General features: G+C 36.6%; 2 protein-coding genes across 2 annotated transcripts; both read right to left on the bottom strand.

Moving 5' to 3' along the window:
- Positions 1 to 139: 139 nt before the first annotated feature.
- On the bottom strand, positions 140 to 9547 carry vps45 (vacuolar protein sorting 45 homolog). Its single transcript, XM_082185891.1, has 15 exons — positions 9291 to 9547; positions 8684 to 8818; positions 8539 to 8599; positions 8340 to 8419; positions 8162 to 8230; positions 7298 to 7435; positions 7058 to 7168; positions 6623 to 6757; positions 6171 to 6284; positions 5873 to 6040; positions 4751 to 4909; positions 4518 to 4625; positions 3827 to 3948; positions 1895 to 2026; positions 140 to 1028 (listed from the first exon to the last, which is right to left on the bottom strand). Exons 1-15 carry the CDS (start codon positions 9381 to 9383, stop codon positions 947 to 949), a joined length of 1707 nt encoding a protein of 568 aa, XP_082042017.1. The 5' UTR covers positions 9384 to 9547; the 3' UTR covers positions 140 to 946.
- A 1356-nt stretch (positions 9548 to 10903) lies between these two features.
- LOC309511629 (retinol dehydrogenase 12) lies at positions 10904 to 16341 on the bottom strand. Its single transcript, XM_082186851.1, has 7 exons — positions 15738 to 16341; positions 14822 to 14956; positions 13308 to 13499; positions 13052 to 13213; positions 12523 to 12642; positions 12200 to 12404; positions 10904 to 11202 (listed from the first exon to the last, which is right to left on the bottom strand). Exons 1-7 carry the CDS (start codon positions 15826 to 15828, stop codon positions 11097 to 11099), a joined length of 1011 nt encoding a protein of 336 aa, XP_082042977.1. The 5' UTR covers positions 15829 to 16341; the 3' UTR covers positions 10904 to 11096.
- Positions 16342 to 16931: the final 590 nt, after the last annotated feature.

Here is a 16931-nt window from a genome sequence, read left to right as displayed (position 1 = left end):
CATGCATGTACGGACACACTGAGATGCAAATACGTCGATGTTTTATACACAGCTTTAAAGTTAGTCCGATTTCAACTCTTTGTCCACCAAGAACTGTCATATTAATTAATAAAAGCTGGCGACATGCTGCAAATAAATATACATATTTTTTAAAACATTTATTAATGTCTGGATATTTGCAGCATGACATTTAATTCAGCTGGAAAGGGATGTTAAAAATAATAATAAATATGGTGAAACCCAATTGTTTGAATGATTTTTCCAGTTTTCTTGCCCACTTTTGATGCAAAATTTCACATTATTGTGACCCAAGTTATATACACAGAGCAGCCTGTTCACTTTTTTGTTTATAGTATATTTTAAAGTTATATACTTATATACTGAACATACAGTAGTCATCTATCCAAAAATGATCAAATGTAGCATCACCAATCCAATAAATAAAAATGCTGTCATTGTGAAGACTTTTGGGGCATTATTTACACGTGATCATAAAAGTTATGCACATTTACAGTGTTTCACATACCATTATCAACACTTTATATATATGATAACACTTTACAAAACATTTCAATTCATTCACATTAGTTAGCGCATAGTCTCATGAACTAACACTGAACAAGAATTTTACAGTATTTATTAATCTAGGCTAATGTTTACATCATATTTCTGCACATATACGAACACATTTTTAACAATTCAAGTTGTTGCTTGTTCTTATGAACACGCATGAATTAAAAATGAACAATAGTATATTCATTATTGTCTTATTTAAGCTGTGCAAATTGTTGTTCATTAATGTTAAAGAATTGAACCTTATTGTGCAGTGTGACCATTTTCCTCCCTAAAAACTGAAACATTTGAAAGGAATGTTAGGAGAGAGAAAAAGAGGGTGAATGTGTTCAGCGGACAGACGGCACACATTAATATGAGTGATGATAACAGCTCAACGTCGGCTCTGCTGACGGCCTCGCCCTTGTGTCCGGTCTCCACCCGAACCCACTGCGAGCGTCACTTCCTCCAGAAAGCTGGAAGAGAGACGGGGAACATATTTGCGTTATAATGCATGAGTTACAGTCAGCACTGGATTTGACTGTTTAAACAATCCTCAGTGGGTAACAAAATATGTCAAACAATGAGAAATGACAAACAAACTGAAAGCAAAATGATCGTGCAAATATATTTAAATGACATATTTTGTTTCAGGAAGTTTATAGAGTCTAGTAGGTAAACTAGTATCTACTGTAATGGCTATAGTGTACAAACGCCACAGATCTGGTTAAATTAGGTGGATTTTATGAAGTTTAGCTAAACTAAACAACATTAAGATTCATTTAGAGTTTACATGGCAGACAACATATGTAAATACAGAAAAAAAAATTAAGTAAAAACAATAATATTGTAAAGTATTACTACAATTTGAAATACAATTGTATTACTAATACCAGTTTTCTATTGTAATATATTTTAAAAAGTAATTTATTCCTGAATTTTCAGCATCATCACTCCAGTCTTCAGGGTCACATGATCCTCCAGAAATTATTCTAATATGATGATTTGCTGCTCAAGAAACATTTCTGATTATAATCAATGTTGAAAACAGTTTTTTTCTGGATTCTTTGATGAATAGAAAGTTCAAAAGAATAGCCTTTATGTAAAATAGTAATCTTTTGTAACATTATACATGTCTTTACTGTCACTTATAATCAATTTAATGCATCCTTTCAGAATAAAAGTCTTTTTTTTATTTCTTTTTTTATAAAATCTTGTTGACCCCCTAAATGCCATTCTAGCGCTGATGTCACTCTGTAACCTGGATCCTACTTGAAAAAGGCATTAGGGCTTGTGGATAGAAGTGAGATGGAGAAAAGAGAGAGCATTTGAAAACACTGACCTCTTAGTGTTGTGAATGGCCGTGCCGCCGAGTATGATGCGTACCCCTGGCATTGTGCGGTTCAGGTTGTAAACAGTTAACGCCTCCTCGTACGTGGCCCCGCCAATTATGAAGACGATAATGTCTTGAGGTCTAAAGAGTGGAGACAGGAGGACATTTCTTTAACTGCAGTCCATGTTAGAGCTGCACAACTGATTCAAACACCCACATGATCTTATTCCTTAATGACAACCAGTCGCCATGTCTAGTAAACCGCTGACATACAGTACAGGCCAAAAGTTTGGAAACATTACTATTTTTAATGTTTTTGAAAGAAGTTTCTTCTGCTCATCAAGCCTGCATTTATTTGATCAAAAATACAGAATTTTTTTTTATATTGTGATATATTATTACAATTTAAAATAATCGTTTTTCAATTTATTATACTTTAAATTATCATTTATTTCTGTGATGCAAAGCTGAATTTTCAGGATCATTACTCCAGTCTTCAGTGTCACATGTGACGTCCAGTCTATCACATGATCCTTTAGAAATCATTCTAATATTCTGATTTATTATGAGTGTTGGACACAGTTCTGCTGCCTAATATATTTGATGAATAAAAGGTTAAAAAGAACTGCATTTATTCAAAATAAAAAAATATTTTCTAATAATATAAATCTTCTTTACTATCAGTTTTTATCAATTTAACACGTCCTTGCTGAATAAAAGTATTGATTTATTTCAAAAAAAGAAAGAAAAAAAATGACTGACCCCCAAATTACTGACCAGTCGTGTATATTGTTGTTACAAAAGATTTCTATTTTTAAAACATTTTCTTCTTTTTTTTTTTCTTCTTTTTTTTTCTTCATCAAAGTATCCTAAAAAGTATCACAGGTTATGAAAAAATATTAAGCAGCAGATCTGTTTCCAACTTTGATAATGAATCATCATATTAGAATGATTTCTAAAGGATCATGTGATAGACTGGAGTAATGATCCTGAAAATCCAGCTTTGCATCACAGAAATAAATGATAATTTAAAGTATAATAAATTGAAAACCAATTATTTTAAATTGTAATAATATATCACAATATTAAAAAAAAATCTGTATTTTTGATCAAATAAATGCAGGCTTGATGAGCAGAAGAAACTTCTTTCAAAAACATTAAAAATAGTAATGTTTCCAAACTTTTGGCCTGTACTGTATATGTATGATCACAGCGGACATTCAAATCTGCGTTGGTGCTGCCGCTGATCCAGAGAGAGCAAGTGTCGTATGAAACAGCTTCACAAACACTCTTTTCAACCACACAGTGTCATTATTTCTGTGTTACAGTAATCCAAACCATCACAGAAGCACAGGGATAAACATTTACAGTTCAGATATAAACGCTGAAAGAGATCGAAATAGAGTGAATCACCTTTTGATAGTAACTTGGCACTTCAAATGAAGATTGAATAAATTACATCATCAAGTGACTGTTATAAATGTACTTGTCTTTGAATCATTCATTCAAGAGATTGTTAAAAAAAAAAGCTGTTTCATCCAGTAATGAAACAAGTGAAGTCTTTATGAGCGAGTCATTGAATTAAATTTTCACATTTAAATCTAAATAGACTGCAGAAATTAACATTTTGTCAGAACCGCAAGTAAATAACATGTTATTTTGTTTAGTTGTCTATTCAGAATCGTGATCTCTATTTTTTAAAAAAACACACAAAAAAACGTGATTCTCAATTTATCAATAATCATGCAGCTCAAAAATTCTGAATTGTACATGAAAAAGGCCATTTAAAATGTATTTAACTGGTAGGATGTGTGAAAACAGCATTCCGTAGTGACACAGAAATTACACACTTTCAAAGCAACAACAAAAAGCTCTATAAGTGTGCTTGTATATTATTAATGCATGAGTGTGAATGACAGTCTATTTATGTATCTGTATCACCTGTCTCTCAGAGAACTTGGCCCGAGGTAGGGGAACTGGCTGTCCTTCAAACGACCCTTGATCAGCTGATCCAGCGTGTCATGTAGAAGCGGCTGATGCTGTGTGTACACATTTTCAACTCCCTATCCAAACACACAAACAAGCTTTAAACAGAATGTGGCTTTGGCAATATGACATGTTAAAGGGGACCTATAATGCCCTTTTACAAAGTCTTGATCTTTTCATGCTTGAATGAATGTCTTAAACATTATTTTTCACATATTTTACATTGAGTATGTTTCCATACACCTATTTTTATGCGCATTTTGGGATTTTTCATTAAAAAAAATAAATAAAATAAAAATAAATCACTGGATGGAAACACCAAAATGTGCTTCTTTTTTTTTTTAAATGCACTCAATTGAGACATTTTTGATCTGATAAGACGACATGCGCATAAACTACGATGCGAAACATATTTGCCGAATAAATCCCTCGATGTGCAACAAAAACCTTGCATGACTTTGCCTCAACAGAGGCTGTGATTGGATAACTAGATCAGTTTTACACAGCATCTCTAATATTTGTTTGATCATTCTGAAATGCCAATGGAGGCGTTTCAGGGAGTTCAGAAACAGAGAATAACACCCTTTGAAGTGACTTCATGCTTTGAAAATGTAAGGAATAATGCAGTCAGATAAACATGATCTACCTTAAGTCCTTTGAAAAACTGCTTGGTAATGGCCACAGCATCTGTAGGAGCAATGAGGTCACTTCCTCTGACTCGTTTCCCGCCATATTCCACCATGGCCTGCACCATCTGCAGTACGGGAAAGTTGATTTCCTTTTTAATAATCGTACTAGAAATAGTAGGGCTTTATCAAATGAATCTGGATCATCCATCAATAGCAATAATACAGTGTGTGACAGGACACAGTCCCTCACCTTGCGGTGTCTCTCTGACACCCCTTTGCGATTGAGCTCTTCCATCAGGCTGGGCAGAATACTGCTGCTGTTTTTCTCATAGCGAAGCGCGTACAGCATCACCAGCCGCACAGCGTCGATCTCAGAGAGCCGAGGGTTCTGCAGGAGACGCCTCAGGCTCTGCAGGGAGAGGAACAAGGTCATCTTTAGATTTACAGCACTTAACATACTGTAGGTGATCACAAAAACCGGTGTGGATTGACATTCACTTGGTTCAAAAGTTTGGGGTCGGTAAGATTTATTAATGTATTTGAAAGAAGTCTCTTATGCTTACCAAAACTGCATTCATTTAGCCTGGTTAAAACCAGACCATTCTCAGTAGTAACTGAGTTATGGTCTGGCAAAGCTTCATTAATAACTCATTTCCAAAGGGGCGTCACCAACGGACATCGCTCAAATGCCTCTGTGCGCAATTGGATAGACCTAAAACCAATCAGAGCGATCGTCATCGTGTAAAGCCATATGCTGCGTCCCAATTCGCCTAAGTTACACTACGCCATAAAAGTATGTACTCTTTTTGTGAGCAAAAAAGTAGGCAAGCTTTGGGACATACTACTTCGTCATCTTTATCGGACGGATCTGTCGAGTGCGTCCTGTCACGTAAACTGCCCTGTCAATCATCTTGTCACAGTTAAAATCCTCTATTAAATCTAATTTAATTTCCTACCGTTTCGGAGAGAAATGTAGAAGCACGTTCATCTGCCAGTGGGTCTTTCATGGAGACTGTCCTCATGTGTTTGCAATTTGAATATAATAATGCATTTAAAAGTTGATGCGCTTCACCAACGGACATCGCTCAAATGCTTCTAGGCGCAATTGGATAGACCTAAAACCAATCAGAGCGATCGTCATCGTGTAAAGCCCGCCTCAACGTTTCTGATTGGTGCCGCGATTTGGACGGATTAGAAAACAGCTTGAATGGGCTCTTTGCCAGGCTACTTGCAGAGCAAATCTAAATTTGCCGGATGTTTGTCTAGGTTTTCCAAGGCTAGCATTCATTTGATTTAAAAAAAACAGTAAAAATAGTGATATTGCAAAATAATAATCAGCACTTTGTGATTAGACTGCGTGCCAAACTCTGACCTGTTGTGCATTGGAGTGGTCACTCTGGCAGGCCAACTCCTGCTCCACCTCTGACACCTCCATCAGCTGTCTTTCACTGACCAGCCGGGACAGCTCCCCAACCACGGTCACATGCTTTGAGACCGTGCCCGACATTTTCTTAAACTGGGGGTAGTTGTCCACAAATGCCTACAAAGGGGGGCAAAACATGGTCATAATACTGAAACACAATAATAAAAGTTCTGGATCAGGGGTCTTCACGGTTCACTCCTCATATCAGATGATGTGCTACAGTGAACAGTATTATTGGTCTGCTCACCTTCATGTCAGATATTGACTCTAATTTCTGTTGGTCCTTGGGCTTTTTCTTCTGAAAATCCTCCATCAGGTTCTTGATGTTTGTTCCAATCTCACCAAAATTCAGGTACAAGTTCTTATTAAGAGAAAGAGAGAGAAAACAACATATAGTGTGGAGTCCAAAAGTCTCAGATCACTAAAGAAAAAAGGCTCTTCCTTTTAACACATGGACAAGTAACACATGGACAAATTTGACAAATTTGCTTATTTAACTAGTCACCTAGACATATTGTATGTCATAATGTTTCTTTGTTTAAAATGTTTCAACAAAAAAAAGTGTTACAAGACTTTGTTATCAGTTTCTTTGAAACAAAAATCTACTTGGTGAATAATTTCATGATGTATTACATTCTTTAATGGAATCTGTTTATGTACTTCAAACAAAAAGACAATAATTTCAACAATGTTACTCACATTTGCATAAAACTCATCATTTTCTGCAGACAAGACCACCTCCCGTAAGTCCTTACTGATTCCAGGCACTCTGGACAGGTCTATGCGGTTGTTATTGAGGCCCAGTAGCTCATGAACCATGGCCTGATACGTCCACTAGAGGAAGCAAATGCATGCACATGTAGAATTTGCTGCAATATCAGCACACTAAATCATTATGTAATATTAATTTTGGTCTGTCTTTTTTTTTTCCAGTAAATGCAAGTAGGACTCACTGGCTCCTGTAAATCTCACAGCAAAGAAAAATAATAAAAAGCATCATATTTAATGTCTAACACGGTTTTAGCAGTTTTCTAACATAATCCAGAATAAAACCATGGGCTCTATCGCCCTCTGGTGGTCAGGACTGGGATCTTGTTCTGTAATATGAGATTATTAAGAGACATAATTTCTTGCCTGGTTGAGAAGGGGAGTAATGGCATCATCACTTCTGTCTAAAATCAGGAGAAGAGGAGGTACTTCTGTTTTTCTGAAGTCAAACAGTTCATACTCCTTAGTAATGATTTGCTGTGGGAAACATCATTAGTCAATACATTTTTCTCCATGAAGAAAATCTAGAGTAAATCAATAAAAGAATTACCTGTTCACCAAAAGGTAAAAGATAATGCATACTACAATTACAAAATGAAGTCTTACTTTGACGCTCTCTGCCAGCCTTTTGGACATGTCAGAAGAGAGCTGGTAGCGGATCATGGGGCATTTCTTCAGGGCCAGCAGCACTGACGTCAAACCCTGAGTGACACGAGGCAGTACACTGGGCTCCCAACTGCGACCCTACACACACGCACAGAAATATTCATAGAGAGCCTAAAACAGGAGGATTCGTGCTCACAAGAGAGCCGACGATAGTTGTGAGATAATGATTAACTTAAAGGGATATTTCACCTGCTGGAAAGATGAATGTGTATTTAAATTGGGTCATTTATGTAGTAGAAATGTGAAATTATTTTAGAAGTTGGTGACTTCTAGACTGAGAAAAGCCAGAAAATGTATTTTTGGCTCATGTGGATGAAAGACAACAACTCCCAGAATGCACTTGCTTCGCTGCCCTACGAGGACACTCCCAAGCCACGCCTACCGGTTACAGAGGGCAGTATCGGAAGAAATTATACAACTAGGCTACTAGTCGACTCGAAACTGAAAAGACGGCGTTTTATCGTGAGATCCCCCTATGGGCAGGTTGAAGACATGCGGAACGAGCTCCTCCTATTGGCTGGAGTCTCTCGCCTCTGGACAAAAAAGCATCAGATGATGCAAAATTATGATTTTTGCGTCATCTGAAGTTTTTTTCTAGACACACAATACAGAAATCTCTCGTCTCAGGGGGACATGAGGGAGGGAAGCACGGTCACTCGAAAATACTAACGGGTTCCTACTGATACAAAGCTTAATGCTAATCGGTGAAGTATCCCTTTAAATGAAATAAAAAGACGTTTTTTACATTTTCAACTTACTTAGTTGAAACTAGTTCCCTATTTATTTATTTTTTTTTTATCTTACCCTGGATACTCCTTGAAGGTTGAGGGAGAAAAGATGAGGGTTCACAGCAATGAAATCTCCATAGAACTCCTAGAGTAACAACATTTCTTAGAAAGTTTGATAACATTTTGCAGACACTATATGGAAAGCATATTTATGAATCAATAATGAAGACTTAATTAAAAAGAAGAAGGCCCACCTGCACTTCTGCAACTACCTCCTGTTCATCTGCCTCAGCCAAAACCTTTATCTCACTCTTACTGATCACGTTACTGAAATCTGCACAGAATAAATCCTAAAGTCAGTGAAAGCCCATCTTCTGACCACACTTATTCTGTAAACTCATATACATAAGAGGTAAATTGATGCAACACTCTTGATATATTTCTGGTACTCACAGATGAAATAGACACTATACTTGGGCCGACGAAGCTCTTGAATCAGGTGCTCTACGTTCTCCTGAAAGCAGAGATATTCAAGTATGAAATAACCTGGAAATACAGTCTAAATCTATATATTGTATCAAGAGACCATGATAAAAACCTTGGTTGGCCGGAGAAAGCAGATCGCTTTAAGGTGCTTCATGTTGTCTCGGTTTTGTGAGTCAATGCGCTCAAAAAGGTAGACCTCCTTCTGCAGGATCTCAGACTGAGTGTAGACCACACTCACAATACTGGTCTGTAAGGAAACAGAGGAAGAGTAAAGAGAACAAGCAAGCAATGTTTTGACCACTGTTAGTCACTGTCTATGTAGACTGCTGACTACTTTTGCAACACAGCCCTCTACTTTAAAAAGAAATTAGAGTTATATTTGGTTAAAGGGATTGCTAACCCAAAAATAAAAGGATTGTCATAATTTACTCACCCTCATTTTGTTCCAACCCTGTATGAGTTTCTGTCTAGTTTCCAACATTCTTTACACCTTCTTTTGTGTTCAACAGAAGAAAGAAGCTCATAATGGTTTGGAACAACTTGAGGGTGAGTAAATTATGACAAAACTTTCATTTTTGGATGAACTATCCCTTTAAGACACATGACAGGTAACAAGACAGCAAAACCAACTTACACTGCACACAGTACTATATTATCAGTGGCTTAAGCACATCTGTGCTTTTATGTTTGAACTGTTAAAGCTGTTTAAATTCACTTACCGTCTCCTTGTCCATCAGCAGCACCTTCATCCCGGGTCCGCTGCTCTCTATCATTTTGGAGATGTACTGCTTGACAGCCAGAGTCACGTTCATTTTTTCGTTTTATATGTGTTCTAATTGTCAGTGAAAATGGTTCAAATGATCGAATCGTTTCAAAGTTGTTTAACTAATGATAAACGGCTCTTTTCATCAGTAAACTCCCGCATACAAAATATTGTTGACAATGGGAGACAGACAACTCTCAGGGCTTCCTACTACTTCCGGTGTACACGAGTATTCGGTCCGCCTCTGATCTGGGATCTGTTGTAGTTCAATCGATCTGCCAGTCTTGCGGGTTAAATTTACTAGGTCAACTGATCTGGTAACAGTTCGTAAAGCATGAACAATATCCCATAATTCAAGGCTGCTACGTAAAACGGAGTAAATAAAACGCCATATTGGTAAGGGCTCGTTCCTGAGCGTAATTTCACTGAACTCTGTGTGTGTTTTTTACTAACTTCCGTGCCAACGTCTTTAATGTGTTTTATAGCATAATTACGTAAATAATTATCTCAGTAAACTTGTATTAATCACCTAAATAAATACTAAAAAAAAAATATTATCAGCTTTAAAATGTAGGTTCAGTGAGTCAGTGTCGGATTCGTGAAATAATTAATTTGAAAGATTCGACTCAAAAGAACGATTCGTTAACGAATCGGACATCTCAACCAGACGACCTCTCTATATCGCTGTATTTTACCAGCTTCTAATGCATTATTTATTCGTTGATGTGATTTATAGCATGATTACATAGTTATGATCTCTTTAAACTTTTATTAATCATAAAAAGAAATGTTAAAAACAATTTCATTACCAGCTTTAATATGTTGGTTCAGTGAGTCAGTGCTCGGATCAATTTAGTCGGTTACGTTAACGAATTGATTTAAAAGATTTGACTCATCATTCATCATATAAAAGAATGATTCGGAATTGGACATCGCTACCACAAACCATCATGTTTACTCAGTGTACACAACATGGGGACAGGAGAGGTGTCATTCAGTAAATGGGAAAACCTGCGTTATTTATTTGAAAATTTAACTCAAATATTTTGTGGTAAATTTAAAAGTAATACGTTACTTTACTAGTTACTTGAAAGTAATTTGATCACGTACTTGCGTTACTTAATGCTTAACCGCTAACTGAAAATTCATTTATGGCTGTTGTTTTTTCTCCAAATATCATTGTTACAATAATATGATTTCATTTAAAATTGTATTATCATCAAAAGAAAAATACTGGTTCAGTCCAGTGTTTGGTCCAATTCAGTCGGATTCATAAACAAATTCAGTGTAAAGATTTGAAGTCATTGTAAACGATTTGGACATGAATCGAACATCAGGACTACAGGCACTTAACTCTCACTGTATTTTACCAGCGACTAATCCTAAAATTGATGTATGTTATTTGATTTTATTTAGGTTACAATAAAGATATGATTTTATAAAACCTTTATTAATCATCAAATGAGATACTTCAAAACAGGTTTAAAATGACAAATGATGAGACAAATATCAATTATCTTACATTTATACAGCTATGTGCAAGACATAGGGATTACTACAGTACTGATCCAGACAAAAACACCATTCAGACTCTGGCTTTTTCTTTTATAGTTGATTAAACCACTAATAGTTCAATTAAATACAGCTTTCATTATTTAAAAAAAAACTTCAAAGATAGAAAATATGATCTGAGTGTTGCTAGCTGCATACAAAACATTCCTGTGTAGACATGGTATTATTAATAGAGCTTGGTGGAGTGTTGTCAGTTCTCTTCATGGTATCCCACAAGCTTTCCACTTATTTCCCATAATCGCAGAGCAGCAAGATCATCTTTACCTTCAGGAGCTGGTTCCTTCAGCTTACAATCACTGTAAAAAGATCGCATTATCATCCAGTGTCAAGTATAAATGTTAGAAACAGAAAAGGTAAAATATTTAGAGAAATTACAATACAAACCTGTTTCACTAATGAAGTAAAGGCTTAGGTCATGTAAATAATATTAAAGGTGTCCTATTATGCTTTCTTAAATTTTCAACTCTCTTTAGAGTGTAATGTTGCTGTTTGAGCATGAAAAAGGTCTGCAAAGTTACAAAGCACAAAGTCACTCTAAAGGGAGTAAAGGCCTGTTCACACCAAGAATGATAACCATAAAGATAACTATATTAGCATCCAGACCAGTGGACGATATTGTTCTGTTTATTCTAAGCGTGTGCTTGTCTGCCGCTTTAAATGCTTGAGCTAGTTACAGCAGGATGAATTCTGATTGGCTGTCGATGTTTTTATCGTTCATCAGCTGGATAAAATCGTTCTGAAGGTGATTCATTCTCTGTGCCGTTATTGTGATAGTTGTGGTGTAACCTCTGCTATTCTTTAACATTGAGAACGATTTTTAGAACTATATGTCTTTATCGTTATCTTTATAGTTATCGTCCTTGGTGTGAACGTGCATTTATTCTCTATATCTATGTCTTTGAACTCCCTGAAACGCCTCCATTGTAGTCTTTAAGATTAAGACATCTTTAAGACGTCACAATGTTCCTCATTGAAATATTTACCGCTATTTCCTGGTTGAGTTAGTAAGCAGTCTGTTAAAATTTGTAGTTATGTTAAGACGCGTTACATTCCCCCAAACACGCTCAGAGCGGTTGACCAATCACAACACACTAATCCAGCTGACCAATCAGAGCTCATTGTGTTTTTCAGAAGGAGGGGCTTCATAGAGACAGGAACTAAACAGAGCGTTACTGACAGACTGGGAAGAGAGGAGCTGCAACAAAAAATAAGGTGTTTTTTGAACATTCAAGCATATTCTAGTAGAGCCCGAAAACAAAATCAAGGCGTGATAGGCCCTCTTTAACAGCTCACCTGAAATAGCAGCCACTTTGAGACTCCAACCCCTCAGCAACCGCACAGTAGATGGACGTCTGAGCACCTTGTTTGGGGGTTTTCATCAGTAAAAGAGCAGGAAAAGACAACAGGGCACTGAGCAGAGGGTAGCGGGTCTGCACATAACGCCCCAGTTCAGTGCGGATTACTCCAGGGTGAAGTGAGTACACAGTTACACCAGACCCTAATAAAAAAAAGAGCATAATGTAGGGAAAATACAATATGCATTTTTAAAACAGCGTTTTTGCAGCATTTGTTTTATGTTTGAACGTGACTGATGTACTGGAGATGAGCGCACAAACCTTTAATCCTCCGTGCTAACTCGCGAGTAAACAGCAGGTTGGCAAGTTTGCTCTGCCTGTAGCTGACCAGGGAATCGTACGGTGTCTTGTTGAAGTTAAGGTCGTCAAAGTTGATCTTACCTATAGAGAAAGGTCATCGGACTGAAATATGTTGTATGGATAAAAGTCTCATGCATCTCTGCAATAATGGTTACAAATGACACAGAAGAGATGTATATATCGTTACCATGTCAGTTATTGGTCAATGCAAGAACAAGTTTAGATATTTAATTGTGAAAAAAGGGGCAAATGAGCATTTACAACATTTGCTCTCATCTAACATTCACTTAAAGTTCATCCTTAAAAACATTAATAATCTAATAACATTCTTTCCATTGCACAAAAGTTTCTTTGGATTTTTAAGAACTGATCACTGACAGATTCTTTATGGAACCCAAAAATGGGTCATCTATGATATCGCTGTGAAAAACTTTCTTTGGAACCTTCTTTTAGAATATTTAAAAGGCATGATGTTAATAGGGGGTTTTACCTCCTTTGTGAGCAATACTGGACACATTGATAACTCGACTTGGACTAGACTTCTTCAGCATGTCCAGGAGCAGAACAGTCAGGAGGAAATGGCCCAAATGATTGACAGCAAACTGGGTTTCATAGCCATCCTCAGTGAGGCTTTTAGGGCACATCATCACTCCTAGTATAGGTTTGTCAATACAAAATGTATAATATTTAACAATACAGCTAAAAGCACAGTGTGATTTGCCGATTAATGAAGTCAAATGTCTCACCAGCGTTGTTAATAAGTATATCCAGTCGATCCTCAGTGGCAGTGTATTCATGCGCAAACTGCCGTACGGAGTACAGAGATGCCAGGTTCAAGTGCCGAACTACTACGTTGCCATTTCCTGTAGATCTGCGAATCTCTGCTGCAGCCTTTTCTGCTTTTGAAAGATCTCGACAAGCCATCACAACCCGAGCCCCTGAAAACCCCCCCCCAGAAAATATTCAGTCTGAGCTAAAATCCTCCAAAATCTAGACTTTCATTACTCTTAAAGATAAAGGTTATTTATTGGCATTGATGGTTCCATGAAGAACCTTTAACATCCATGGAACCTTTCCATTGCTCAAAAGGTTAGATCAGCGGTCCCCAACCTTTTTTGCGCCACGGACCGGTTTAATATCAGACAATATTTTCACGGACCGGCCTTTAAGGTGTGGCGGATAAATACAGCAAAATAAAATGATACGACCGGCATAAAAACTGGGGTATTTTTTTAAATATAATAATAAACGTGAATCCAATGTGTAGGCCTACTCGCAACTTTATTAGCAGCAGCCTCGTAACATCGCGCCTAAAGACAACTGAGAAAGCCTGAACACAAACAAAATGCCCCCCAAAAGAAAAAAATCTCCATGTTTTCGGTGCTGATGCGTTCATGTAACATGTAAGGGTGGCGCTGCCAATAAAGCACCTAAAAGCTGTCACAAAGAACTGGCAAAATTAATGATTATGAATATGTAAAATATAGCAGGAGACATTTTAATTGTTTACTAATAAACAAGTGTTTTCTGTGTCAATGTCGGCTGCAAAGATGAAGTTGACGATGCTGACTCGCGATCTTCGCAGTAGTGAACGCGCCAGAGAGAAATGCACATTTCATACGAATTACATAAGCAGAGAACAGTCAGTTTTCATTCGTTTTGAATTGCGACAATTGCGCCGGCGCCTCCGTATCGTGATTATCTATTTTCTAATATATTTATTTATTATTTATTAAATCCAGGCAATTGGTTGATGAAACATTGATTAAAATTAAGATATTTTGTAATTAATACAAAACTAAATTAACTTTAAAGACAGGCTTTGTGCTTTCTGTTTGAGGTCTCTGTGAAAGTTTTAAAGCAGTCTTTTAGTGCCGCTTTCAGAGCGCTCACGTCCGTAACGGAGAACTGTCCCGTCTGTAACATTGTTTTTTTGGTGAAATAAATTTCTAAATAAATGCGACTTATAGTCCAGTGCGACTTAGGCTATATATGTTTTTTCTTCTTCATGACGCATTTTTTGACTGACGCGACTTATACTCCGGAGCGACTTATAGTCCGGAAAATACGTTAAGTTATTTATTCTTTCTGTGCGGCCCGGTACCAAATGTCCCACGGACCGGTACCGGTCCGCGGCCCGGGGGTTGGGGACCCCTGCTTTAGATTATTAAAATGCTATTCACAAAAAAGGGTTCTTTTAAGAACGGTGCGCTGAACTGTTATTTGGGGAACCAAAAAGGGTGTGAAATGCAGCGTTTACCTCTCATGGCCATGTCATGTGCTGTCTCTTTTCCAATCCCAGTGTTGGCGCCAGTAATGACGACTGTCTTTCTATCCAGTCGCACGCGACAGCGGCACACTCCACCTGCAATCCATTTTCTCAGCAGAACCAAACCTATTTTTGAAGAAAATCCATTTGTGAAAGAGCACATTCTTCCAGTCGAAACCAAGGAAATTCTACATGCAGAAAATACAGACTTTTAAAGATCCAAACAGATCTGGTTGGAAGCACTGTTGGCTATTTCCCTTTAGCAGATTTGATATCAAATCAATGAGATCCATGATACAAAGGTCCATTTAAATATATATATATGTATGTATGTACATATTGGAATGTATACAATCACTGTGAAAACAAATGACCAACCAAATCCAATTCTAATTAGAATAAGTGTTATTTTAGTATTACATACTATTATAGTATTTATAAACCTTTTGAATTAGCTATTATTTTTATATTTTCAGTTTTCATTTTAGTTTTAGTAATTTAGTAATGTGCTTTTCTAAATATATCTATTTAGCCTTGATTTATTTTATTTAAATTTTAGTTTAAGTAATTTTACTTCAACTTATTTTATTTCCAATTGTGCGTGTATATATATATATATATATATATATATATATATATATAATACATTTGGTGTTACATGGTGTAAAGCATGGTGTGTAAAAAAAACACAGCCTCTGAATTCTAATCTGTAATTCTGTTATCCCTTAAGCTACATCAAGTACCTCTTGAGCCACAACATTGTACCTTCTGAACAGCGCTGAAACTGTGCTGTTTATAATATTCTACAATACATTATGGAAGAAATTGTATTAGTTCATAACTGTCTGAAATGTTGTTTCAGCCCACCAAAAGTTAGAATGAGAGGAAATGACATTATGTAACTTACTAATAGCTGTGACCGCAGTTACTGTGCCGTACTGGGCGAGACGATTTGCCTTCAGTTCCTCCCACATGTGTGTGGCTGCAGAGAGATGCATGTCATCCACTGTGATGCGCTGTCAGCTCTGCTTTCATTTTATTTTCTGTCATACAGTACTAAACTCTTTTCTTTGTTTATAAAAAAAGCTGTGTTTTCTAGTGCACGGCCACCATCAAGCTCAGTGCCGGCTAACACGTCTAATCACCCCGCGTTCAGGGCTGGGTTAAGGTTTTATAAGAAGATTAAGTCAAGATCATGTTAGATTCCATGGCTTACAGTCAGACAGAAACGCGAATAACAAAACCAATGACCAAAACAATTTCCACTTCTATAGCAGATAATAGTAGCGCAAGCCTTTTCATTAGAAGTTAAAGTCTAGTCTAAATTTAAGATGTGACTAAATGTGAGGCATTTAAAAACAGTTTTCTGATATTTTAAGCTATAAAAGCTTATTGGGGATGTTGTATGGGTCATGTGTCCTCCCCTCCCTCTTATGGCCTTATTCAGTTGTTTGACACTATTGTGGTCATTTTATTGTATTACCTGATCAGAAGTATGGGAATGTTTGGCAAGTCAGGCAAGAGGGGATATATTGAATTTGTTCATAATCTATTGTTACAGCCATGTAAACAAGACACACTGTACATGCATATGACCTACTTTTTTATTTTTATAAAGTCCCAGGCTAAAAAGGTTCCAATTTTTTACTTGACTACTAATGCAAGCAAGTGTGTGCAGCAGTGAATACGCCTATGTTTTGTTTAATATGTGAATTTTGAAACTGCCTTGTTTTAAAACATAAAGTGCTAACAAATTGCTATAGTCTACGTTTAAAAAACAACACCAAAAGATTACAATTTCACTTCTAAGATAAGATTGTGGATACTTTATGTTATTGAACAAAACATATCTTATTTAGAATTGCCATTCTTAAAACCCCAATAGAAAAGGAATTATCAAAGGGAAGCCATATTGTCTAAAATGCTAATGCTGAAATGCTGTTCTTGGTTGTGGCAATTGCGAGTTAAAGTCGGAATTGTGAGATTTAAACTTGCAATTGCTAGTTAGTTATAAAGTCATAATTGCGAGAAATAGTCATAATTGCGACATATAAACGCGCACTACGAGAAATAAAGTCAGAATTGTGAGATAAACTCGCTA

The sequence above is a fragment of the Leuciscus leuciscus genome, assembly GCF_965113295.1.
Source record: "Leuciscus leuciscus genome assembly, chromosome: 12".
In the NCBI taxonomy this organism is placed as follows: Eukaryota; Metazoa; Chordata; class Actinopteri; order Cypriniformes; family Leuciscidae; genus Leuciscus; species Leuciscus leuciscus.
The sequence above is the reverse complement of the archived record's forward strand: the minus strand, read 5'-3'. Positions and strand labels throughout refer to the sequence as shown.

What these genes read in the sequence shown, in the direction of transcription:
- vps45 (XM_082185891.1), bottom strand. Translation starts at nt 9,383, where the DNA reads ATGAACGTGACTCTGGCTGTCAAGCAGTACATCTCCAAAATGATAGAG. An exon ending in TGCTGATGGACAAGGAGACG is followed by an intron (nt 8,819 to 9,290) that starts GTAAGTGAATTT and finishes GTTTCCTTACAG; the next exon opens with ACCAGTATTGTGAGTGTGGT. An exon ending in GGCTGGCAGAGAGCGTCAAA is followed by an intron (nt 7,169 to 7,297) that starts GTAAGACTTCAT and finishes TGTTTCCCACAG; the next exon opens with CAAATCATTACTAAGGAGTA.
- LOC309511629 (XM_082186851.1), bottom strand. Translation starts at nt 15,828, where the DNA reads ATGCATCTCTCTGCAGCCACACACATGTGGGAGGAACTGAAGGCAAAT. An exon ending in CAGTATTGCTCACAAAGGAG is followed by an intron (nt 12,643 to 13,051) that starts GTAAAACCCCCT and finishes CTTTCTCTATAG; the next exon opens with GTAAGATCAACTTTGACGAC. An exon ending in CAAAGTGGCTGCTATTTCAG is followed by an intron (nt 11,203 to 12,199) that starts GTGAGCTGTTAA and finishes ATCTTTTTACAG; the next exon opens with TGATTGTAAGCTGAAGGAAC.